This window comes from Poecilia reticulata, chromosome 15 (assembly GCF_904066995.2).
Source record: "Poecilia reticulata chromosome 15, P_reticulata-male-v2, whole genome shotgun sequence".
In the NCBI taxonomy this organism is placed as follows: domain Eukaryota; kingdom Metazoa; phylum Chordata; class Actinopteri; order Cyprinodontiformes; family Poeciliidae; genus Poecilia; species Poecilia reticulata.
The window spans coordinates 12,931,883-12,957,227 of record NC_088844.1 but is presented as its reverse complement, the minus strand read 5'-3'; the positions used below and the strand labels follow the sequence as shown (position 1 = coordinate 12,957,227).

General features: G+C 40.8%; 1 protein-coding gene across 7 annotated transcripts in view; it reads left to right on the top strand.

The window, feature by feature from the left end:
• ctbp2a (C-terminal binding protein 2a) overlaps nucleotides 1–25,345 on the top strand; it is a 74,846-nt gene that overhangs the window by 27,717 nt on the left and 21,784 nt on the right. The window contains exon 1 of one of the 7 annotated variants that reach the window (XM_081616579.1): nucleotides 9,763–12,497. The exons of 3 other annotated variants lie outside the window; for them this stretch is intronic. In XM_081616579.1, the coding sequence (XP_081472705.1) occupies nucleotides 10,136–12,497 (2,362 nt within the window). In that variant the 5' untranslated portion in view covers nucleotides 9,763–10,135. Of the gene's footprint in view, nucleotides 1–9,762; nucleotides 12,498–22,370; nucleotides 23,088–25,345 lie in introns of those variants that run through there. 3 more of the 7 variants (XM_008429307.3, XM_008429305.3, XM_008429309.3) reach the window with 3 other exon arrangements.

Below are 25,345 nucleotides of genomic sequence, written 5' to 3'. Positions count from 1 at the left end.
GGTTTGTAATGAAGTGAAGCATTCCTTTCAGCAGTTGGATTGTGAACGGTTGTGGGATTGATTTGTGTGCATCAGTGCATTTACATATTTATGCGTTTTGTACAGATTGGAACACCAAGAAAGACATTTTCATTTTTTTTCCCCCGCCAACATGTTAACAGAAGCCGCTGGTCGTGTATCGTGGATCTTTGTTGCTGTTCCGTGCCACGCAAAATTATTCTTCATCCCATATGAGATTTCACATTTATTATTTTATGTTGTTTCCAAAACTTGAATATAAATTGAACTACAGTCAATTTACAACCAGCTCCTGCCTTGCTTGTCAAAAGCGTGATTGCTTTTGATTGCTGACTGAACAATATCAAACAGCATGTTAGGATCAGGTAATATGGCCCTCTTTGTGTTTGAGGTGTTCAGGTGTTAACAAGTTTGATCTAATTTTATGAGGGGATGAGATCAATAAAATGCCTTCTGCTTTGTGTGACGTTTAAATCAGCTGTGTAAATTTTGCGTCAGTCTAAAGTTTCCGAATTATCTTCATTTATGACTAGCCTATAAATTGCCTACTGTGGTTGGGTTGTAATAAAATATCCTGTATCCGGGCCAGAACAACAGCATTGATTTAAATATTTAAAAACTGCAGCAAATGCAATGTTTGCATGATAACACAGTTGTTCACACTGTTGTTGGTTCTTAACTCAAATCCAAAGCGGGGCATTTCTGCAGGGTGTTGCGTGTTTTCCTCTCTCTGGGTACTCCAACTTCCTCCAACAGTGTAAAAATATTCATGATTCCCTTAGGCACCAACACAAACCCCCTGATTGAATGGACACGATTTTAATGTGCATATAATTTGAAACATCCCTGAGTCAATTTGCATTTTTTCCAATCCTGCTCTAATTTCAACTCCTTAAATGTACCAATTATAATACCCTTTTACAATACCATGTTCTTTGCTATTTTGTATCAGTCTATATAAGCTGAACACTTTTTATGGCATCCTAATTCCACTGATGAAGAAAATGATGAGATTGCTGTAACTGATCAAACCAAATTAATACTAAGCGTCTTGCCTTGTGTTTATTTATTTGAGTCACAAACCCACATCTCTTTAGGCTAAGAGTGGATTATATGAAATTATTTTTGATTATTGGCCTCCAGAAAAGGTAAGTAATAGATAAATGTAGGTGCAAAAGCATTCATGATGTTTATAAAAGGTCCCTTAGCAGGCTTTTTTGGTGCCTGAAAAAATGTCAGTGTGAAAACAGTAAAACTTAAAAGACTGGAGGCGAAAACAGTGAATTGGGAAAATTACTAGCACTCAGAAGTATCAGGCTGCTCTGTTGTGGGGCCACATATGTTCTCACCACTTACAGGCAATTTCCAGCAAGTTTGTGCCATTAGTGCTAAACCTAACTTTGATGCGTTTGGCATACTGGTCTAGTCTCAAATACCATTTTAAATCCTGGAGGGTTATAAGCAGCCCACCTGTTCTGGTCCTAAGAGTCGTGGGCTCCTAAAAAATATCAACAAGCACTGAAATATTTACTGCCTTCAATTCTGGAAAATGTCATATTAGTGCAATGCAAATGGCAATTTGAAATGAACAAGTCCAAGTCAAGTGCATTGTGACCAAATGCTGGGTTTGCCGAGATTAAAAAGATGCCATCCCCTATTTTTGTGGTAATCTGCCAGGCCATTAGGATTATCAGGCTCTTTTTCTTCAAAATAAAACCTTGGAACCTTTCATCTGTAAATTTGTAAGCTCCTAAAAATAGTGCAGGAATTATTATAGCCAAAAGCAAAACAAGCAACTGCTAAATTAACACCTCACTGAGCTGTGGACTCATCTCAACATCTCTCCTTTCTTCTTCTCTTCTCTCGCTCCCTCCTCTTGTCCAATTACAATCCATATCACACATGAACAAAGTTCTGAATGACGCCCGCCAGAAAAGTACTTTCACCCACACTGGGATGTCTCCAGCAACCTCTTGGTACATCCACCTGCTGAGGGAGTGTGTGTAGCGCTGTAGCCTTCCAACCTAAACCTACTGTAACTGCACCCAACCTCACTGTAACCATACAGGTGTAAAGAGGGGTTGATCAAATCAGTGAAAAATCTAACAAATGAGCCTTTATTACCTTCACATCCTTTTACAGTAGAGCAGAGGCTGAGCAGAGAGAAGCTACCATCAGATAGTTTCTTACAGAGGAAAAACCGATGTGATGGAAGCAGCGGGAGAATCCATGGAGGAAACGGGGGAAGCAGAGCTTCCTGCAGTGAGTCTTTGATCCACAAAGTTAACAGAAACATGGCTGATCTGGTGTGTGTGTGTGTGTGTGTGCTGATAGACCAACCTGTAACAGAGTAAGCTTCAGACGTGAAGGCTGACGCAACGCAAGGAACCATTTGTCCAAAACATCGTTCGATTTATTGTACCACCTTGTTCTGTGGATGTGATGGAAAGCAAAAGAAAACCTTAAAGTGCCTCAAATGACATGTAGTCATAAACCTTTTTAAACAGGTGTTAATACCTCAACTCAAGGTGTGAGTTAATATTGGGATTTTCTGCCAGCATTTTTTTTTTTAAAGTGATTTAAAATGCGGGATTTGAATGAAGAAGAGCAGGAGCGAATGGTGTTTTCTCTGCGCCGTTCTGCAGTAACAGGTGGAAAGAAGGCAGAAAGAGGCCTGCCAGATAATTTTTTTTCTTATTTGTTTTGATTATATTAGAACATCATAACTTCTTCATTGTTGCACCTGATGTTAACTCATACTCATATTCAGATCTTCCCTTTTTTGTGCTCTCACTTTCCATGCTGTCCATTTTGTCAAAACCGATGTTTTGTTTTGTGGAAATCAAGAGGAATTACAAAGGCGGCTTTAATAGATAGCCCACAGCAGCTTTTGCGCCTTTATGTCAAACGTATGACACGCTGTCAGTTACCATAGTGATGTTTTATTGGCTATTTCACAATGTATGATTTTGCAATGAGCTGCTTGCAACTTAAGTGAATTTTCTCAGAAAGATGAATGTGTGTGAATGCCTCATGCAATTGAGCCTCAAAGTATCAAATAACTTCACTCCACTTTGTTCATTTCTGAGAAAAATCCCACTACTGCTATTTTATAGATTCCTAAATGAAGCGGTGATGCTGCTGTTTCCATCCTCAGAATGAGAGCCACATGTGGCATCTTAAAACTCTCCAAAAACCACCAGCCCCCTTTCCCTGCCTGGAAACAAATCCCCCTCTCTCCTTTTTTTTTTTTTTTTTTGTTAAATGCAAGAAGAAGGATCGTGTGCTGCCTAAGCAATATGTTAAATCACATGACAGTGTTTCCCCCTGCTGCCTCTGACATCTCTTGCAGAGTCCATCTCTCATATCAGTGAAGTCACTCTTCTAAAGAGGATGGGAGATTTTCTTTCTCTCTCTCTTTTTTTTCATGATGCAGTTAGTCACCACAGTGGCTCTTAAAAAATCTGTAGAAGAGGGTGATTCACATCAACGAAGTTTAAAGATCAGAGGGTGGTGAATCATGCCTTTTTCACAGTAGCATTAAATCCACTCAGCCATATAAAAAGGGGTTATTTTAAAACCAGAGGCATGGGGTGTTCTGCACCGTAATGTCAAAGCCACCCACTATTATCTATAAACAGACTGTTGGGACCGAGGCATGAAATACAAATCAAAGTTCATACCATGTATATTGACAAAAACAAGAACGTTACGGACTGATTGTGATTGCACCGCGGTCATGGCTTGAAGTCGACGAGACGGCGAGAGCAGCTTCCCCTAATTTCCATTTATCTTCTGAGGAGAACTGTGTCAATCCAATAGCGGGTTCCCGGCGGCGCTGCATTGATTGCATCTCTGTGATGAGTGGCCAGCAGGAACGTGTCCGTGGGTCCAATCACATTCGACATGCCCTATGCGGCGTGGTTGTTTATCCCCATCAAGTGTGGTCACGGTGCCGGAATGTAGACCTCACTGGTGCAAATTTGAAAAGTGCGTCTGCAGAGATTCACTTTTAGTTATTGGCAAGAACCCTGAAAATGACCGTAGAGTCAGGACTAAAGATAGATTTAAATCTGTGGAACTGAAACGGGATATTGGCGTGTTGGGGGTTGACATATGTCTTGTTATCGTGTAAGTATGAATCAAATTGGGGCTTTCCACTTGGAAATTGTTGGAACAAGCAAAATGGACAAGTTGGACACAGCATGTCTTGTGACCTGGTTAATTTACAAACAGCAACCCGTTGTTTGCTTTCAGTGAATGTGATATTTGCTGTGCATAACAAGAACTGAATTTGTGGTCACTTTAATTAAACATATATTTAGATTTTTTATTAAAATGATGAATATACAGTGTTTGAGGAAAAAAAAGACCAGCAAAGATTAATCATTTCATACATTTTTCAACATGTAAATATGAATTGTTGATGTCAGATTTGCTAAAAATAAAAAGCTGTGGTTACTGTGTTGCATACGTGTGTACACACTTAAACTATAACTTAATTCCATCCTAGTGCTCAGCCTTGTTGGGTATCTATAGGAAGCCTGACTTCTGTAAATAAGGTTCACCTACCCAAAATGGACTTTGTTGGCATTTGTTCACTTGAATTATTCAGCTAAAGTTCTTGCAGAGTGATTACAGAGGATCAGAAATGTTAAAAGTTGACCGACAGGAGAAGAGTTTCTTGTTTATTAAGCTTCTGTTCTGCATTCAACAACAGTCTTGTGTATTGTCCTGGATAAAGGTCTAGGGTTTTCCTGGAAGCTTTTCTTTGGCTGAAAAATAAAAAAAACCATCCGCACTAAGTTAAAATATAAAAAAATAATGGTAAGCCCTTTAATTATTGTACAGGAGTGAAAACATAATAATTTGAGGAAAAAAAAGAACAATTGAAACTTTGCGAGAGCGTGTGACAAAAGGGGACCCGACCTCACTGATGAGTCTGCAAGCTATTCATTAATTACCAAAGTGCCTGTAAATTCTCTAACAAAGCTAATGAAGAAGAGTTGTTTGTTTTAATAAGCCCCGTTCTAAAGCACGTACAGTGGAACTGCTGCTTCCAATGTGGGATTGATGAAGTGCCAACAAGAGTGTAGCAACAATAAGGTAAATGTGACAAACATCTGCTCCCAGCTTCAGCTCTCATACTCTCCCCTCATCCCTCCAACTCTATATCTGTCTGCTCCTCCTTCTGTCCGCTCCATCTGTGTACCCAGCATGCATTTTGGCTCAGGCGGCGTCGCAAAGTCGCTGCCATTTAGCCAGAGCTAACCGGCTGATCCAGGCACTGATGGGATGTGAGAGGTGCTGTGACGTGAAGTAGGTCGCAGGATCGGGAAAAAAAAAACGCCGCCCTTCCTCCCTTCTTCCCTCCCTCCCTCCCTCCCTCCCAGCCTCTCGGCTGTTGGTTTGTGATTGGATGCAAACACCACAAGGTGGGGTAGTGGAATTTGTCATGAGGAGTTCAAGTGTTGCCTGGATTGAGGCGATGTAGGTAATGCTTGATTGTGCATCATCCTCATCTTTGTCATTTAAGTTTTTGTTTAAAATGAGCAGTTTCTCACAAAGTGGTCAGTTGCACTGAAATACAATGAAGACAAGTAATATGGGTAGTATTTTATTTTTTTTTTAAGAAATAAAAGGTAATAAAATACTACCCATATTACTCCATCTCTCATGTTCTGGCATCCAGCTCTGGTATGAAGTCATTGGAGTGGCGTCTGGATCCGCTTCTTCCCTCTCCCACCATGAAACCGTACTCCACACCTATTGGCCTGTTCTAACCTCCCCTCAAAACCCACAGCTTTCCTTACAGGCTTTAAAGGTAAGCAGCGAGGGAACTAATTAGCTAGGGGAAACAATCGAAAAGCAGACCAGATGCAAAATTACTTGCACTACACTAAAAGGTACAATCTTTATTTCTTGCTAGCTGACATTGAAGAAGAGTGAACTTTTTTGACCTTAAAGCTTCTCACACATTTTCTGAAGTCATCCCCTCTGACAGAAATGAGTGAGATCAGTGTTTTGTGATGGTAACACTAAATTACTGACTGTGTTATCTTTAAACGCTGTATTACTGTAACTAACCCGGTGGCATATTTTGAGTTGAAAATTCTCTTCTTGATATGTTGTTTGATTTATTTAGATTGTCTATGATCCCACACAAGGAAGCAGTATGTTTGAAGGATTTCCTTAAGCAAACCCAAAAGTATGCCTCCATTATTATCTCAAATAATCACAACCACTTTGTGTCATTTTGAGCCTGAGCTGTGTATGTAAATATCTTGTTTCCATTGCAAACGGCTAAGCGGTTGTGTTTGAAACAAGTCTGGTAATAATATACTTGAAAAGTGTGACTGTTCTACGTGTCTGCTGTCTGAGCTGGCGTGTACATGAACCTTGGCGATTGAAGTTGGAGTTTAGCTCTTTGAAAAGTCTCAGTTCTGAAGTATTATAACAACCTGTGGCTTACTTGGATCAGAAGAGAGAGAGAAGGGATTATGGCCGATGCAGAGGAACAGTTCCAGAAAAAAATAAAAGAAATTATATTGTTTCAGTTTAACCCAACGTACACGTTTACTATTTAGTAAAATAACAGCTTACTCACATTTATAGACCATTGAGTTTCTATAGAGAGGCAATATTCTTATTGCGTTCACAAACAGAGCAGCTATGCACATACCGTCTGTTAAACGCGCGTTGCAATTTATCTAACTGTATCATTTCCTGCAGCGGTATTGGTATTGTAATTTCATTTTGAGTCAGAAGTCCCTGCCACACGCTCACGCATACGTTAGTGCAATTACCATTCAAACCATGTCTTTGCTACATGACACGTCACTCTATAGGAGGCAGTTGTTTTTATTTCTGTTGAGGGCCGGCGTTCGCTTTGAGTTAGCGTGTGATTTTTATTCATGTATGGGCAGCAGGCCAAGGCCAAGGCTTTAGTTGGGGGATTACACATGCGAATGAAAAGCGATGTAAATGAAGTGCTGCAGCCGCTGCAGTATTTTGCGTTCCAAAAGACGAGCAGAGCTGGGTCGAAAGGCTGTCAGGCTGAAAGTAAATTTTTAAATTGGCTTGTTTAGTATAACACCTTGGAGTCAAAAATGTGTAAAGAATGTGAACTTTATACAAAAAAAATGCACACATTTACATGCTCACACGTACAGTGCTGTGAAAAGCATTCATAGCCCTTGAACCTTCTCACAGAACCTTCTCACATTTCAAGCAAAAATAACCAGTGGATTGACTGTAATTTGTAATTTTTATACAAACTTAAACTCTGAAAAGTGTCGTGCATTTATAAGCACCTCTCTTTACATGCATGCAAAATACAACACACCATGCCTCTGATTTAGTGGGAGCCCTGCTCCTTCTTCTCTGTATCAAGAGATTGTTATTCTGTAAGAATTATTTTTAAGAAACTTTACTCTTTCTGTGTGGCCTGGTACTAAATAACCATCGGTTGGTACTGATTTGTGTCCCAGTGTTTGGAGACCTATGATGTAAAGGGACAGAGCAAACAACTGAAAGATAGTTTTCTAGTGAGATGAATTGAATTAGAACGTTTCGGTCTGTACACCCATCGCTGTGCGGTGAAGAAAACAACACTATACATGCTCCTAAAAATACAGCATGAGCATGATGCTGCCACCACTATGTTTTATGGTGGGGAGGCTTCACTGCAATAACAACAGTTCTGATGGTCAAAGTTGAAGATGGAGCTAAAATTTGAGACTGGATCAGAGGTTTACCTTTGAGCAGGACAACAACCCTACAAGCATACGGCCGTACATTGGAATAGTTTGCATCAAAATAATTGATTTAGGATATTTTTTGCATAGAAGAATGGGAAAGAATTTTAGCATCTGTGTAACAAATGTGTTAGAGACGTAACTCTAAATACTTTGGCAGCTGCATTTTTGGAGTTGGAGCAAATGAAAATGTATAAATGGTATGTTTTCCTCCAACTTCATAACATGGAGAAAATCTGCATTGGTTTATTACACTGAAATCCCAGTGACATGCATTGAAGCACGATAAATGTAAACATACATTTTCAAAGCACTGTATACCTAAAATGATAAACCACTTTTATGTGGTATGAAGGAAAGGGGCTGAGTAATGGAGAGGTAGAGAACTAATGAATGTACGTGAAACTACCTGCTTAGCAGAATAAAATGCAAGTTGAAACCTTTTGTTAGCCTTTACTCCTCTTGCGAGTTTTACTTTGATCTCTTTGATCCCTCTCTTATTGTCTTCATGTATTCACATCTTATCTCACATCAAGCAGGCTAATAGTTCCTCCGTCATACTGGGGAGAAAAGGGAAAAAAAAAAATCGTATGCATTTTTTCTCTGTGATCCCACAAGAAACAAACCCAACACAATAGAATAGACAGCTTATTCTCTGATTTCTTCCTACACTTATTATGCAACATTGATTAAACAAGATATTTGTGCCAGCAACTAATCTACTTTTAGGTTTCACAGGGCTACGGCAGGGTTTTTAAGATTTTTATTTTTTTATTTTTTTCTCCAAGGAAATGTGATGATTATATTTTCAGTTTAAAATGCAAGTCATCTCCTATAGCAACATGTGACTAAATTTGGATTGAAAATGGACACTTCTTTCGCTGACATTTGTCTTCACACACTAATACACAAGAGGCCAGAAGGTTATCAGCTTTCAGTCAGGAAGTAAGGTAGAATATTCTTGGTTTCAAAATAAAAAGCAATAAATAAGAACATTAATGGATCATCAAAAATGGGAAGGAAAACCATTCTGTGGACTCTATATGAAGATAGTTTTCTGTTTCTTGACCTTGTCAGCAACCGAAGCATTTCGAAGCGCAAAAGGTACTTTGGATTAAATGCTGCGACATAAAGCCCCATCCCCCACTCGATAAGCTTTATGCACACACACGAATGCATGGAGTTAAATTATAAATATTTATATCAAGAGTTGAAAACCGCAAGTTCTGGATTTGTTTTTTTCTGTCCACTCCACTCCACTCCACTCCACGGAGAAGACGGCAGCGGAGGACAAGTACGAGTTTACAATATTCCCGGTCAGATTATTGCAATGTTCAATGCCCTGCAGTTGCTTTATAGACAGCAGGTCTGAGTAATCCCAAATCAAGGAGAGCAAAGCAGCGGCAGAGATCATCAAGGACATTTCAGAGTGCATTGGGCAGCAGTTGTGTGGTGGCTCTGCTGCAAGCATGGGGCCCGAGGGATTAGAGTCCAATCAGACTGGATTTGATGTTTGCTGACAGCACATGGGACTTAGCTGAGCCGACTGTATTTCATTTGTTTTCAATGAAGCCGCGCACCTTGCCTGGCCCTCCTTCGGTGTCCTGTTACTCTGATGCGTCTGAAACCTGTTGACTGCCACGGATCATCAGCAACTTCAGGTGGGTGTCTGGAGGAACGGGGAGGCCTGGGGGACGTTGTGGGACTGGGTTTCACGTAGGATTGGCTTCATTGTCATCACCAGGTTTCCTAACTGGTTCACGTGACGTCACAGAAGGATGTGGAATTAAACGGGCTTTATTTGGATGTAATCCTCCATAGCAATCGGCAGAGCGAGTAAAATGTCCCACTGAAGGGGGAGATAAACCGTTCTGGATTAGTACAAGCCCCAGCCCATCCCAACCCATAACCCAGCCTATCCTCTTTTTTTTCTTCTTCTTTTTTTTTTTGACCTACTAACAAATGTGTAGTGGCTATCTTGAGCTTCGTCCTGTGATCGGGTCTTCCATGGAATAACTCAGCTGCCTCCACAGTGTTTGTGTGGTTTTGTGTGATATGGATGATTTTGTGTGTGGTGTCCTTTTTCCTCTTGCACAACAAGGCAGCATGACCAGGGATTAATTATTCAAGGACTGCAAGCTAAAGGGGGAGTCATCCGATAGCTGGGACTTATAACAAGCTGGTATCAGGTGAAACTGTGCACTTTGTTAGGTGTTTTTTTGTGCTTGCTTTGTGCTTCCCTTCGGTTCTTTCTTTGATGCTGGAGAATTGAACTTTTAAATACTCCAAAGAAATTTTTATTGTGGGTTTTTTTTTATATCAGATTTTTTTTAAAGAAAAGCTATTTCCTTTTTTTGCCAATGCTTGTTACGAACAAACAATTGGGTCTTGGACGCTCCCACAGTTGGGACACGTTGGGGGGGAATGAGGGTCAGTGGGAGAGGCAGTGCGACAGTGTGTACGACCAGCAAGCAAGAGTAGCAGGTCGACGGAGCTCCCTGTCATACGGGGAGGGAGGAGGCTGGTACGAAGCTCCACTGGGGGTGCGTCCCCCTGACCTGGATTTGAAACGTGCTTCATATTCTTACCAAGACTCTTCCTACGGACAGGTCTACACAGAGCGGCACGACCCACGCGGACTCAGGAAGAGCTCTGTGCCAGACATAAACCACTACGAACGGGTACCAATGGCTCACCGAGGCTCCTTTTCGCATCAAGATTACTACTCTCATGACCCAGCCATGACTCCTCGGCCACCTGAAGGCATTTACAGGCCAGAGCACCAGCCTCCGCCACCTCACCCTCATCAACTCAGCAGGTCAGGCTCCCATTTTGGAATAGCTCCTGGGGCTCGTACTGTGTGGGATCAAACTCAGTCAGGGAGAAGTGGGCCTCAAGCTCCTTCATCACCTCTGCCTCCACAACCACCTCCAACAGCCCATGAGTTAAGTCGGACTTACAGGGAACCTGGGGGTATAACCGTTGCCAAGATTATGCAAGACGGCCAACAGCGCTTACCTTCCAGAGACCTACCTCCCGGTCACTATGGTATGGACCATCCATCTCCTCGATATGCCAGTGAACCACCCCCTCTCACCGGGCCGTCCGTCTATACAGATGTTGATGGACGGCCTCTGGATTCACAGCAGCAAGTTGCCACCTGTCTCGTTGTAGATCCAGCAACTCAAGGTATGATGAGGCAAGAGACTGCATCACCTTACACCATCCAACAACAGCAGCACTTGCATCAGCAACAGTTACAACAGCAGCAGTTGCAACAGCAACAATTACAACAGCAGCAACTTCAACAGCAGCAATTACAACAGCAGCAACTTCAGCAGCAGCAGTTGCAACAACAGCAACTTCAACAGCAGCAGTTGCAACAACAGCAACTTCAACAGCAGCAGTTGCAACAACAGCAACTTCAACAACAGCAGCTACAGCAGCAGCCAATTCAGCAGCAGCCTTTACAGCAGCAGCTTCAACAAGAACAGTTGCAGCAGCAGCATCTGCAACAGCCGCTTCCACCTCCACCGGCCATGCCTGTGCCTGATCCTAACCTTGCTCTGTCCTCTCCACTTCCAGCTCCAACTGCTCAAATGCAAACTGTGGCAGTTGTTGCTGCTGCACCTCCATCTGTTCAGAGTGCCCCTACTCCAGCTCTTCCTCCTCCTCCAGCTTCCCCACTTCCTGCTCCACCTTCTATGCCTCCTGTATCATCTGTTCCACAGACACCTTTGCCTGTGGACCCCAAGAAGACGGTGGATCCAGAATTCCTTTCTTTTCTGCGTAATGAAGGCCTCTCGGAGAGCACCATTTCTTCACTCATACAGCAAGGCTTTGACTCTAGTAGCTTGTTAGCTGTTATGGAGGAAAATGATGTCCGCACTGTGGCCCCCAATCTTGGCCAGGCTCGCGTACTGTCTCGGTTGGTTCATAACTACAAGCGGCCCATTGAAGCTACACCAGCCCCATCCCGTCCTCAAACACCCATGCGAGGTCGCTCTAATAGCTTTAGCCATCGCTCAGACATCTATCAGCAACATCATCACCACCATCCACCGCACCTTTCTCAGGCTTTGGCTGTAGATCCTCAACTAATGCCCCCACCAACTCCTGGGGTCATGCAAACCATTTCTCCAAGGATAGGAGAAGTAGTAAGTCGGAGGCCAAGCAGTGCTCCCTCTCAAAACCTCATGGAAGTCACAGGGGGCTACCCAGGTCAACCACCTCGTTCACCTGGACCATACACTGGAGCCCTTATGCCTGTCCAGTCAAGACCAATGTCTGCTTACTCCGCAGGGGTAACGATGCCCGGGGTGCCTATGCAAGGTATGCAAATTATACCACAGCAGATGACTGGGTCAATGCCTGTACTACAAGGATCCATTCATTCTATGCAAGGTATGCCACAGCACATGCCTGTATCATTGCCAGCATTACAGCAACCCCCCCAACAAGTACCAAAGGCATACTCTACCAATTATACAGTCCCTATGGAGCTGATGAAAAGGGACAGGAATTTGCTGCCATTATCCCCCATGCACAGCCCTCATCCAAGCCCTCAGTTGATTCGTAAGGGTGGGGGTCCTACAACAGACAATGCCATGGTCCCCGTGGGAGCTCCAGTTCAAGGTCAAAGTGCACTGACTGCTAACCAGAAGTTAAGTCGACGCACAGGTCCTCCTGTCATTGTGTCCACCATGGCTTCTCCAGACATAAGTAAATATATCCTTTTTTTTATAGAAATCTTTTGTTTGCTTGGGGTTTTTGTAGATATAACTTTACTTCATATGACTTTTATTTAGTTGATTTACAGATTTAATAGACAGACAATGAATTTTGCCTAGATTCTATTTTGTATAACGATCAGTATATAACACCAGTTCATGGGGCTGCTATTGTATTTAAGTGCTATGCAATACAGTCACAAAATGCTTAAAATACCAACTTAAGTGTTAGCTTCCAATTACATGTTCAAATTTATTTTCACCAGTTGACTTGACAAATCATTTATACTGTAAGTGAAAAGACATTTTTTGTGTTTTGCTCTCAAATCAGGACTATTTGTTATTTGATGATTTTTTTTTCAAAATGCTTTTAATCTTACTCAGCAGTTTCACCATTTGCTTGCTGTCCTGTGTTGGTGCTTACTCTATCAATCACAGAGAAAGGTTGTGTCTTTTTTAGCTTTTATCTAAGCTTGTGGAGCGAAATACTTAATGTTGTCACCTATCTCTTGTCAAAACGGGTTTTTGAATTAACATGGATTTGGAATAATCACCCTGGCAATCCCTTCCCTGTCCTACTTTTGTTTCCTGCACACATATTGATACTAAAATAAAATCTGTCTTTCTCGCCTTCTTATCTGTTTGAGAGACGGATTTTTGTGTCTGCAAGATACTTTACACAGTCATGTGAGTGATCTAAAGCTGGCGTTTTATCAGAATGAGAAACAGGTCTATTAAGTAAACGCACAAAGTGGTGTTGATAGGGCACAGCATGAAGGATTTGGGGGGAAACAGCTGTCGGCATCCTTTCTGGTACGTCTTAGATGTTAACAACTGTCCTCAGTTCATGTTGCAGTCTGTCAGTCGCTGCATTCATGTGTGAACAGCTTGCATTAAGATTCCTCTGACTGGGAAAGGCAGATATGATGTGCAGATGTGTTAAACCGTTTGGGAACAGACGAAATGTATTTGTTGAAACAGTGTGGCTGCAGCGTTTAGGAATGGCTTTTTACACCGCCATTTTTTCTTTTTATGTGATAATAAGAATGCTTCAAGGTGGGAAAAAATGAAAGTTTATAGCTACTTGGACAAAGCAATATTCCCACAGACAAAATGTTTGTTAAATTTTCATCGACTAATAAAAAAAAAAAGCATTCTTTTTTTTTTTATCAGTGGAAAACCCAATTTTTTTCACATATCATCTTTCTCATACTGCCCTGACATAGTGACCTTTTTAACAAATATGAAAAAAAAAGTTATTGAAGTAACTTACTGCAGCTGTAACAAATTGAAAAATTATTTGAAAATTGATTTTGCACTTGTTCACGTTATCTTTATTTGACACTTTTTTGATGATCTGAAACATTTAAAGCATGTCAACAAGTTTAAATAAACATAGAAATCGGCAAAGGAGGCAATTAAAAGAATATTTCTCAGACATTTTGCACAGTAAAGACTGATCTTCCCATTAAAACCAGAGCGAGAAAGCGAGACCAACCCCATCATCAGACAGATAAAATTCAATTACCTTTCTGATTGTGTTATTGTGCCATTTTCTCTGTGCAGGTGGCAATGAGAACAGGGAGAGGGGACGTTAATCCTTCAAATCCTCAATTTCAACTGCTGCACTGATACATAGACACCTCGATTCAGCTCTGACCAACTTTAACTTTTAGACAGACTTGAAATGTGGGAAAAAAGAAAGCAGATCAAGGAACCAATTATTAGACTAAGCTGGGTTGTCACTCATGAGATCTTTCAGCCTAGGAGGCTGAGGTATAAAAGGATCCCCTTTGCTTGGCTGTCAAAACAGGCTGCTGTTCTTGGCCCTCATGGTCTCATGTGTTGGAAGCAGATTGCTTCAAGTGTTCGTCGAGCATCACATTGTTAACACACACACATGCAGTTCGAAGAGGAGACCTTATTTGCATGTGGCCGACATTTGTTACTTTAGTAATTTCATCTCTTAATGGAGACGTCTGTGAAGCTGCACTGAAAGCGTATTCCTAATTTGTGCGCTGCTAAGCAACTCGGTCATTCTGAACCGAGTCCCTTCTGGTTAAATCGTTTGTGCCAAAAAAGTACTTTTAATTTAGAGCTTATTATGATTGTTTTTCTCCCAGTTTTTCCACTTAAAAAGATTAATATCACAAAATCATGTTTTTACTATGTTAATTTAAAATGTATTACTTGCTACGTTGTTTTTAGACTAACAGCTTCTCGCAGAAAAAGCCACCTATTTTGAGCGATATCTATATCAGCGACAAAGAGTTTACCAGGAGCAGAGCTATTTGGGTCTACCGCTATTTGAATTAATAGTCTTATGTGTAACACAGATGGCCAGCACACACCTCACCCAAATATACAGTATGACGCTCAGTGAATTACCCCGAAGTAGGACTATCTACTCCAAACAGGACTTCCCTTCCCCCACTCTAGCATAAAATATCCCGCAATATAACCCTGTGGGACTGGACAATGCTACATTGGAAAAAAGAGACACTGCAATGTTTTGTTTCTCAGTACTAGAAGCAAAACGCCAGGAGGTAACCAGTGGTCCTTTGATGAGCGAGATTAAGATTTAATTAGAAAGAAGGATGCTTTAAGGCTCATTGAAGAAGTTCAGCCTTTGTTGGAGGATCTTGTCCAACAACATCTGGTTTTGTTTGAGGTTTTGGTGCCATGTTTTTGCAGTCTCTCTTATAAAAAATAAAGTTAAAAAAAAGAACTTTCTTTTTACTTCCTGTCCTCTTTTCTTAAAGGGGCAGTGTTTAGTTATATTTGAGTCGTGGGTTAGGAGTGCTCTGTGTGATGGGAATTTGGAGACTTCAAGGAGCAGATTTGGGTGAATAGCTTTGCGCTTTGCGAGAGCAAGTGTTTAGGTACCCTTGAATGGCTGCCACGGGAGATTCAAGGGTTCCTCAAACATACATGACTGCATCAAAAAGAAAACACTGCAAGTAGGTTTTTGTTATGAGGGAATGACATTATAACATGATATAAAGCTTAAAAAAAATCATGTTTTTGCAAATACCTCTCTTTTTAATTTTTTATGCGTGACATCTAGCATCAGCAACGAGGCTCTTGTGTCCTGTTCTACTTTACGGCTCCACCTTATTAACATCCTCCCCTGCAGAGGGGCCCTGCTCCCGTTTGTTGGACGGCCCGAGGGCAGCTCGGGTCAGTTCTGCTCTGCGTGACACACTAGCCGTCTTCTTCCCGTTGGCTTCGTGCGATGGTGGCTGGGGATTGGGACATATTAGTTCTGGATATTGCAGATTATGCATTTGCAGGGTCCCGTGTAAAGCCGAGCGCAGAGAATGAGGGATAAAAGAAACGAGAGAGAGGGAAAGAGTCATGCAACTGGAAGATGACGATTGCTGGCTGCATGGTTGTGGGGGGCAGAGAGATGTCAGCTGTCATTCAATGAGGTTATCTCTCCAATCTTACATGTGCAGTGAGGGTCAAACACTGACCTTAATCTGGACTGACAGTAAAAGGTTGTTATTGTTATGTTGGTGGTCACTCTGTACTTTGGAGGAGATGATTTTTGTTTTTGTTTTTTTAGTAACCTTGCAAATGGGCAAGATAAATGAGTTGTTCTTCCTCCAAGTTTTGTCTCTCTCTTTTTCAAGTGTATTATAACATACTTATTATCTACGCACTAAGGGAAGTAGGACTTGGTGTATAGATAACAACCATATACTGTATGCTGGGTTGAGATTATGAAATCAAAAAATCTCAACCCTCTCCACCAAATTTCTTCAAAATTTATTGTTTTTATTTCTAATATATACATTTTTTTCTTCAGGAACAAAAACCATATTTGCTGTTGTACTTCTGTGCAGCTATCAGTTGTCAGGATTTAGCAGCTTACACATCTCAAACGACAATCTGTATTTGTCAGAATGTGCTGCATGATATCGACATTGACATCTGATATTAAGAACTGATGTTTATTTCCTGTTTCCTGTTGCTGCTCCTGTACGCGTTTCATGGAGTGGCACGGGACGAGGTTGGACATGTGGTATTTGTTTGGTCGTGTGTCTTAACTCCAAGACTGAAGCAATGCCACCGATAGCGATGCCTTGAAATAAATCCATCCTTTGTTGCATTGCAGGCTCACTTCAAGCACGTAGAGCCTGCAGTCCTAAATGCAGGCGTCCCAAATATTGCCAAGGAAGCATATTTATTTTCGTTGAGCATTCTCTAATTCTGTCTGAGTGCCTCCTCACTTCTTCTTCTTCTTCTTTTCAGTTGTAGATTCAATGCCAAGACATGCCGCAAGCACATGTGCAATGTGCAAAGTCAGGTTGCGTCCAAACATCAGACCCTATATTGTAAGAACACGAGTCGGGAGCTGTGAATTATTGAACCCTGCGATGTAGTCGTACCGTCTGAGCTGGAGCTGAGTATCGTGCAGTGCATGGCCAGGCTCACTGTAAAGACTTAGTTTCGCTCGGGGCTCAACCTGATGACAGCTGCTTTGTTTCAGGCGCTTTAACTGCATGTTACAGTGAAGAAAAGCTGGCTAAGCGCTGTCATTTCCTGTCACATCTGGATTTGTTTTGTGCTATAATGTCAGCACTGTTCAGTGATGGTGAGAAATGGGAAGGTCAGACAAGCTGCATTCAGATTTCTTACTCGTGTATCAAGCGCCTGTGTTAATGGTACAAGTATAGGCAGCAGCTCCACCACGAGCGGAGAGACCAAACTGATGTGTCTGTTCGAGTTTAGCCTTTAGCTGCTTTAGATTTATTGGTTAGACCTTTTACTCTAACATAGTTGTAGAAATAGGACATTTTCAGAAACATTCGGTGTGTACAACAAAATGTGGAGTAATTTTGATATTAACTTTCATAGATCTCTACAACTATGAGTGCATAAAGTTGCTTGTCTATTACACTCTTTTGCACTCTTCCACGCTCTTTTATTGTGCAGAAGCCCCAATAATATATCAGTTCTTCTCAGAAACCTTTTGAATTAAGATTATTTATTTTTTTTTTTTTTTTTCTTGAGTGTTAGCGTGTTAGCTGGGGTCAAACAACAGCTAACCCACTAACACTCAGCTTTCTGTTAAAGCTCTCTGTTAAAGTTTGTCATCCCATAGTATTAATGTCTTTGTAATTTGTTCTGGTAGCTTGTAAACTTGTCTCTCACAGATTCAATCTCTGATGTTGCAAATATGTATGAGTTGGAAACCACAGAACTAATACAAATCTTAAATGTATGCTTGTTTATTGACTAACATTTATGAATTTAGACTCCTTACGCATACATTTTAAACTGTCAGTAATCTTACCCCGTGCATCCTCTTAGCAGATTTAGACCTTGTTGCGTGAATGATGGCTTTTGAGAATGACTTTACAGAAGATATTTAGGGTCTGCTCCTCCCTGTTTAATGTGATCTGCTTCTTTTCTCATTTTCGGAGGAAAAAAAAAAAAAAAGTTCAACAAGATAATGCGAGAAACATGTTTCCAGAAAAAAAAATATGTCAGATCAGCACATTCATTCCCAATTGTGGTTGTGGCCTAAAAAGCTTGTCAACAGGAGAAAAAAAACATAGGATGAGTGATTTGTAGAAAGTAAGATGAACTAAAACCAAGGAATCCATGCAGCAGTGAACACGATGCTGTAGATTAAACAATGGACCAAGTTTGGGATTTGATTATTCCAGGTTAGCCAGAAACTATTTAGTACTTTCTACAAGTAGAAGTAGCTTGTGCAATAATGTAATTGCAAATATGAGAAGCTTAATATATTGTATATGTGCAATTGTGGATTTCTGAGTACTTTCTCATGTTGTGATGCGGTTAATTAAAGCTACCCGAGTATCTCAGAAGTTTAAAAAAAAAAAAAAAACTATTTTCATATAAATCCTAATACATAAAAAATAGATAGTAAAACTGAACATTACAGTAATGACAATTCTATCTGCAACATTTATTTATTGTGAATTTTGTTTTGACACATTGAAGATAAAATCTTCAAATGTTTATTGTACCTTTCTGCTGCTCCACTCCTTATGGAGTAACACATTTAAATCAAGCTAATATTTTCTTCTTGTGTAGAGCCTGTAGTTAACATCTAAAACAACACAGTGAAGATAAATGGTTAGATCCAACCCTTCAGCTTTCACACCGTTTTTGAAATATTGCAGCGATATTTAAGAATCAGACAGATTTTTTGTTTCTATTTTTTGAGCAAGGAGGAGCCTAATTTCACACGAGCTAACAGCAACAGGTTGGTGAAGATCAACAAGGCTTGGGAAAACAAGACCACTGTGCTTCAAAGTGCTTTAAATTCTTGCAAGTGTATAAAAACGTGGCAATCGGTTATTATCTACAAACTTGCAAATGCGTTAATCTTGCATGAAATATAAGTAATATGACAGCAAATTAAATCTGGTAAGACAAACTGACTCATGGCAGTAACTACTGTACACATTTGTTTGCTCTCCCTCGGCCCACCTCCACCCTTTCGCTTCATCCTCACCCTCCCACCCTCCGTGAGCGGTGGAGTCCCCCTGAACTAGTCACTTTGTGAAAAATAAAACCTTCATGGCTGTTGAGCCTAAGTGAAGGGGAGGCAGAGCTGAGCGATCATGTCTGTGCGTATCTGTTCATCTAAGCGCTGCGAGACTTGACACTTCTACACGACCCCTCGACCCCCCGTTTTTTTTTTCCAACAAAAGCGAAAGGAAGATTTATTTAGAGGTGTAGATGAATCTCATTTGCGCCCAAAGAAAATAATATATATATATATATTTCTCAGCAGGCATGTCAGGCATGTTCAAGGTGAGAGGGGCGCCGTGCATGGGATTGTGTTTCTCACTGTTTGGTGGTCAAGCCGGATGATTTGTGTTGCTTTCGATGTAGCTTAGGTCTCTGCTGTTAGACGTTGAGCCAAAACATGCATCGTTCAGGAAAGTGCAAATTATGGCAGTTACGTTATCAGTAAGTAAAGTTTTAGTTTCATTTTTCCAACCGTGTAGTGCGCTTATTTACTCTCCAACACATTGTGTTTGCTCAGGTTGTTTCAGAAATGTGAGAAGATAAATGTTTGTGGTGAAAGTTCAGCCACATTCAGAGGAAGCTGATTGGACAGTCAGAGTACACAGGAGGCTCGTCTTACTTTTATGAATGGGATCGGGTTTTTTTTCTTTACTACAGATAGTTGTCTCTGGTTTCATGCTGTAGCTGAAGCTCCTCAATAAAGCAGCTGAAATGCTCTCCACTCTACCCGAGGTTACGCTTTTTGATGTACAGTATCATCTAAAGCCTAAAAAATGTTTAATTAGTCCCCTTCAAAATGGTGCAAAATGTTTTTGTAGTCATATCTGACGTTTGTGCAGTTTGACAATTTGCATAATAACAGAATAAAACTGTTCAATAAACAATGAAGTAAAACTGAAATGAGCAGAACATCTGTGTGTATTCTGCTTAATCTATTTCACCTAATGGTCTAAAAATAAATTAATAAAGTAGTTAAGTTATTTCATTCTGGGCAATTATACAATGAAAAAGAATTAAATTTGGCCGATTAACAGGAAATTGCATGTTTAAATATTTTTATTAGCACTATACAAGTGAAATATGAACAAAAAGTTTTTGTTTTACCAAAAGCAAGAAAACACACACTTTGTTTGTTCACACACACAAATATAACAAATTTATAAAACATGAATGTAGACAGATTTTCTTTTTTTTTTTTTTTAGTATTTAGAAAAGTTGGAAATTCAGGCTTTTACTATTACTACTATTTTTTTTATTATTATTTTGTGAAATTTAGGACTCTCAAGAAAACATTCTTCATTAAAAAAAATCTTGATCTGAAGTGGTCTCGTGAAAATCCTTTTATTGAAAAGTGGCTTAGTGTTGGGCTGCCCTGTCAGTCTGGTGTAGCAGTAAATACACTAATCTCTTCTTGGTTTTTAATCCTGGAATCTTGGAGAGATTTTCGTATAATTGTTGCTTTTAGACACGTTGAAACCGACTTCTTCTGTTGTTACATATAAGAACTGACAGCATTATTCAGTAGAATTATATGTAGGTTATGTGCGGCACAACATTATGGCGTTTCCAAATTGGCACTACTACTAAAATTACTTCAGAAAACAGAAAAAAAAAACTTTAATACAATAAGTGTTTTTATGAAATAAATTAAAACAAGATCACACTTAACAATAATCTAAGATTTTATTTAAAACCTAAAAGCGCAGGTAAAAATGTTGCCATTTAAAAGAAAACATACTATTACTGTCACACTGAAACTATATTTTTGAAGCACGTATTAAAGCAAAACGCAAAGGATTGCCACTCTTTAACTTTATAAGTAGTGTTTATGGTGCTCAGGTTTTGCACAATAAGCACAGAGAGTATAAGAGCCAGTCTGCTCACGGGTTGAAAACTGCACATTTAGGATATTGTCACTGCGCTCCATGTTTTCATTTTTTCATTCTTTTTTTTTATCCTAATATTGCCAAGCAGGCCACTGTGTTTGTTTTATGTGAAGAAAAGCGGAGACGCTGCTTCAGGAGGGGTGGACGGATATCTGATTTATTTCATCAAAAGCTCATTGTTAGGACAGTGAACCTGTGCAACGGTGCGGCAGAAAATAGTTGTTTTCGACATGAAACATTTAAAAGCTATGGCGTTTCCAAATGGCAATGTTAACATTTAGTTTTAAACCGATTAATTGTCTGTTGCCATCAAACATTTCTGGACAATTTACTGTAGTTCAGAAAGTGAAAGGCTTTCTTTTTTTCTAACTGTAGTCAAATAAAGTGCGTTTGTGCAGCACATTTCGGCAACAGCTTTAAAGTGCTTTGCACCATAAAAACATAATACAGAAACCAGTTATGACACAAGAAATAAGCATTAGATTCTGTCAAATGCCATCATTATAATTAATCAAACTCTAAGCAAATGGGGTTTTACACCTGATTAAAGGGAAACTCAGTGTTTCAGTCGTTTTGCAGTTTTCTGGAAGATTGATCCAGATTTTTTTGGTGCATAGAAACTGAATGCTGCTTCTCCATGTTTGGTTCTGGTTCTGTTGACATAGAGCAGACCAGAACCAGAACCAGAAGACCCGTGTGCTCTGGAAGGTTGACACAAGACAACGACAGATCTCTAATGTACACTGCTCAAAAAAATAAAGGGAACACTTTAACATTTAAGTGAACACTGAAGTGTTCCCTTTATTTTTTTGAGCAGTATATTTCGGTGCTAAACTGTTCAGCGATTTCTGAACTAACAGCATTTTAAAGCGTATTCTCTGAGCCACGGGGAGCCACAGTAGGAACTTTCAAACTGGGGCGAGGTGTTCTATTTTCCTATTTTCCTAGTTTTAGTGAGGACACAAGCAATTCTCAATCCGTCTCAGCTTGTATTTGTGTGCTTTATTTCGAACTTAATGAAAGCAAAACCTACTTAAAAGGTGCAGCAAAACCAGTTCTGCCTGTTTTAAGAAGGATAAAGTGGAGTGGAATAAAAAAAAAAGAAAAGAAAAGGAAAAAAAAAAAAAGGAAATGCAGTGTCAGATATTGGAGGAGAGTTTGAGGGTGTGAGGCGGACGAAGGGGGAGAGAGGGCAGTCTTAAAGCCCAGATCACAAATAATAAAACAGAGGCAGGGAAAAAAAGAGGGAGGGAGGAAGGGAGGAGAGAGGGGAAAAAAAAAGGAAAGTATGTAATGTAAAAAGGGAAGGTCAGAGAGAATGGAGGAGAAACATGTGCCAGGATTGCTACACCTCTCGCTCCCTTTTTTCTTTTCTTTCACATAGCTGTGGTAGCAGATTGTTTTCTTTTTTTTTCTCCCTTTTTCTCCTCTTACGCCCCCCTCCACCCCCCCCCCCACCCCCACCCCCCAACCTCTTCCTCTCTCTCCCTGCGTCTCGCTGTGACTTCCAACAAAAGGCTGACGGAGCGAGCCTGACGTCTGAATGAATAGCCCGATCCTGCTGTAAAGAGGGAAGAAGAAGGAGGAGAGAGACGGAGCCGACCGAGAGGAGGCTGGAGAGAAACGGATACGAGTGATCCAGCTGAAAAAGGGGGGGGAAAGGAGGAAAAAAAAAAAAAAAAAAGACAAGTGCCGATCGCCGACCGGAGGGAGAAAAAAAAAGAAGAGAGATCCTTTCATTTTCCTCCTCCTCTCTGGAGATTTAAAGAGTTCAAGGATCCGTTTTTGACCGCGCGAGCAGAGAGCGGGGAGAGTGGCCATCGTCTCTCTTCTCCGCGTCCCTCCCCCTCGCCCGCTGCCCTCTTGTGCCACCATCCATTTTTCTTCTCTTCTCCCCCCACCACCGCCGCCACCAACAGTACCAGTCATCTGAGAAATGGAACTTCTTGGGGTGAGGTGACGAAGGAGGACAGATTTGGAAACAAGCAGCGGGGGAGCGAGACAAGCGACAGAGGACAGAAGGAGGCTGGAGCAGGAGGAGGCAGAGAGGAGAATAACCCCAGGGCACAGTGTGTGAGAACACACCAACGCCCAAATCTGCTTTCTGTCCGTCACCTCTAAAATTTCCTTCTGCCATGTGCATTACCTGATTTCAACAATGTGGAGACAGCATTTCCCAGGCAAGAGGAACAGTTCACATCTTATATTTGTGTGTGTGTGTGTGCTTGCGTGCATGGGAGCGTGCGTGCGTGCGTGTGTGAGTGTGTGTGTGTGTGTGTTGCTGCACCCATCATGGGTAATAATAAATGTCTGTGGTGTCTGCAGGGAGGAGGGAGTTGGCTTTAAGATGAAAGGGCTTCTTATATTTTACAAATGAAGTGGATCGTGGAATCGGTGTGCGTGTGAGACGGGCAATTTTGCAGAGCTTTGCACACGAGTATAAAGAGAGTGAGATCAGGGTCAGAGGTCGCACATGATTTGGCGTATGAGTAGCTCTCGTCTGTGTAAAGGGCTTAGTGTTACGTTTGCACTTTATTTCGCAAAATCTTTCCATTTGCCTTTGCATAAAATGTCGATGCTTTAAATAAAAGATTAAAAAAAACTGATAAGTTAAAATCTGTTACAGAAATCACATTTTGAACAAGGGATATAGCATTAGGGTGTTTTTCTTTCCTCACTTTTAGTGTTTTAAGACGAAGTAGAGATTTCATTGCAGGTGACACAAAGTATAAAGCTACAATTCTCAGCCTGGGGGTCTGTCCTCCTCAGAGGGTGAGAATACTACACTAAATAATGAATTAAAGCCAAGCTGGAGCTGTTATTACATTAGTCTGCTCTACTGAAGGAGATATCCTAACATTGTATGTTAGCTAAGATTAGGTAGCATAATCCGCCTAGTTAAAATCATTTTATATGCTGGCATTAGTGAAAATGCTAATCTGGCAAACATTAATTGCCATTGCTAATTGTAGGTATTGTATTAGGAACAACTATTGTGGTAACATTAGCATTTTAGCATACATGCTAATGCTAGGAAATGTCTGCTGAACTTGGAAGTAGTCCAGTATTTAGTGACTCATTGAAAGTTTAGATAGTGTCAATAGCTGAAAGTGAGGGAATGTAGTTTGCCTTCCAAGAGAGCAGGCTGTTTGAAAGCTCTCCCATCCGTGTCTTTAGAGAAACTATTAACTATTTGGACAAACATTTAATCTGTTAAACAATATAAAAGTGATAAGTAGTGGCAGTGATAGGTTGTTACTGAAACAAGTCCATGTTTTCTTATTTTAATAGTTTGAAAAGCCCAACCAAAGCCTACAGAAGGTCAACATGTACTAAAGCATCAGGAGGATTTCACTGATGTAGCATCACTCATTAATATAACTACATTGTCATAGTTGTTTTGTATGCATGTATGAATAAAACACCAATATTTTAGTGTCTGAATCACTATTTCACCTCTGACCGGGAGCTATCTGAATCGAACATTATTTTTCAACTACACAGAGGCTTCACCACAATAAAATAAAAAAAATAAAAAATGTTACAACTGATTCATCTTGACATTTGATTCCTAGACAGAGGTATGAAAGATCAAGGCTTTTTATATATAAAAAATTATGAAATATCTGGAGTTTTTAAAATAGGAATGCAAGAAATAATTGAGGTTTTCTTGTTGAATGAATGAATGAATGAATGAATGAATGAATGAATGAATGAATGAATGAATGAATGAATGAATGAAAGCACACAGGGAGGCAAAGTGGACCAGTGTGCCTACATTCACGTTCACAACTGTGCACGCAAGTTTGACGGTGTGCTCTTGGGGGTCTGCGGGGGGGAATTGTAACCACTGGACTTCGGTTTGGGGTACAATACATCCTGCAGAAAGTTTTCTGTAATTCTAAAGCAAAGCACGCTACATAAAAGCAGTTTTGCAGATTTCCTGGATATTTTTTGCGCCTCTGTCGCTGATAACAGATCTCGAAACCCTTTGGACGCAATTGTTTCTGCGAGTGCGTGTGAAGTAAAGATGATGTCCACCGTCTGCTGCCTGTCAGCGCCGACAGCTGCCTTTGTCCCAAACCCTGGCCTTGCTGCTTCTAAGGAGAATAGGCGCTTGTCTCTCTTCCTCAGCTAGCACTGACACCATCTGTGATATCTTTGCGTCAGCATATGTTTTACCCCCCCCTCCTTTCCTTCCTTTTTTTTTACTCTCTTCCACTTTTACATGTGATCCCACCCTGCCCTCCTCTCTCCCTTTCCCTTCCTCACCCCTCCGTTGGACCCTTTGGATGGTGATAACTTTAAAAGGGGGTGGGCAGGCGGAAGGGAAGGACAAACAATGTCTTTGTGTGTCCACATAAGTGGAACAAGAGACAGGCTGGGGTTGGCGGCAGTGTAGCTGGGCGCTGAAAGGGTCTGCTTGGGAGCCAGCGAA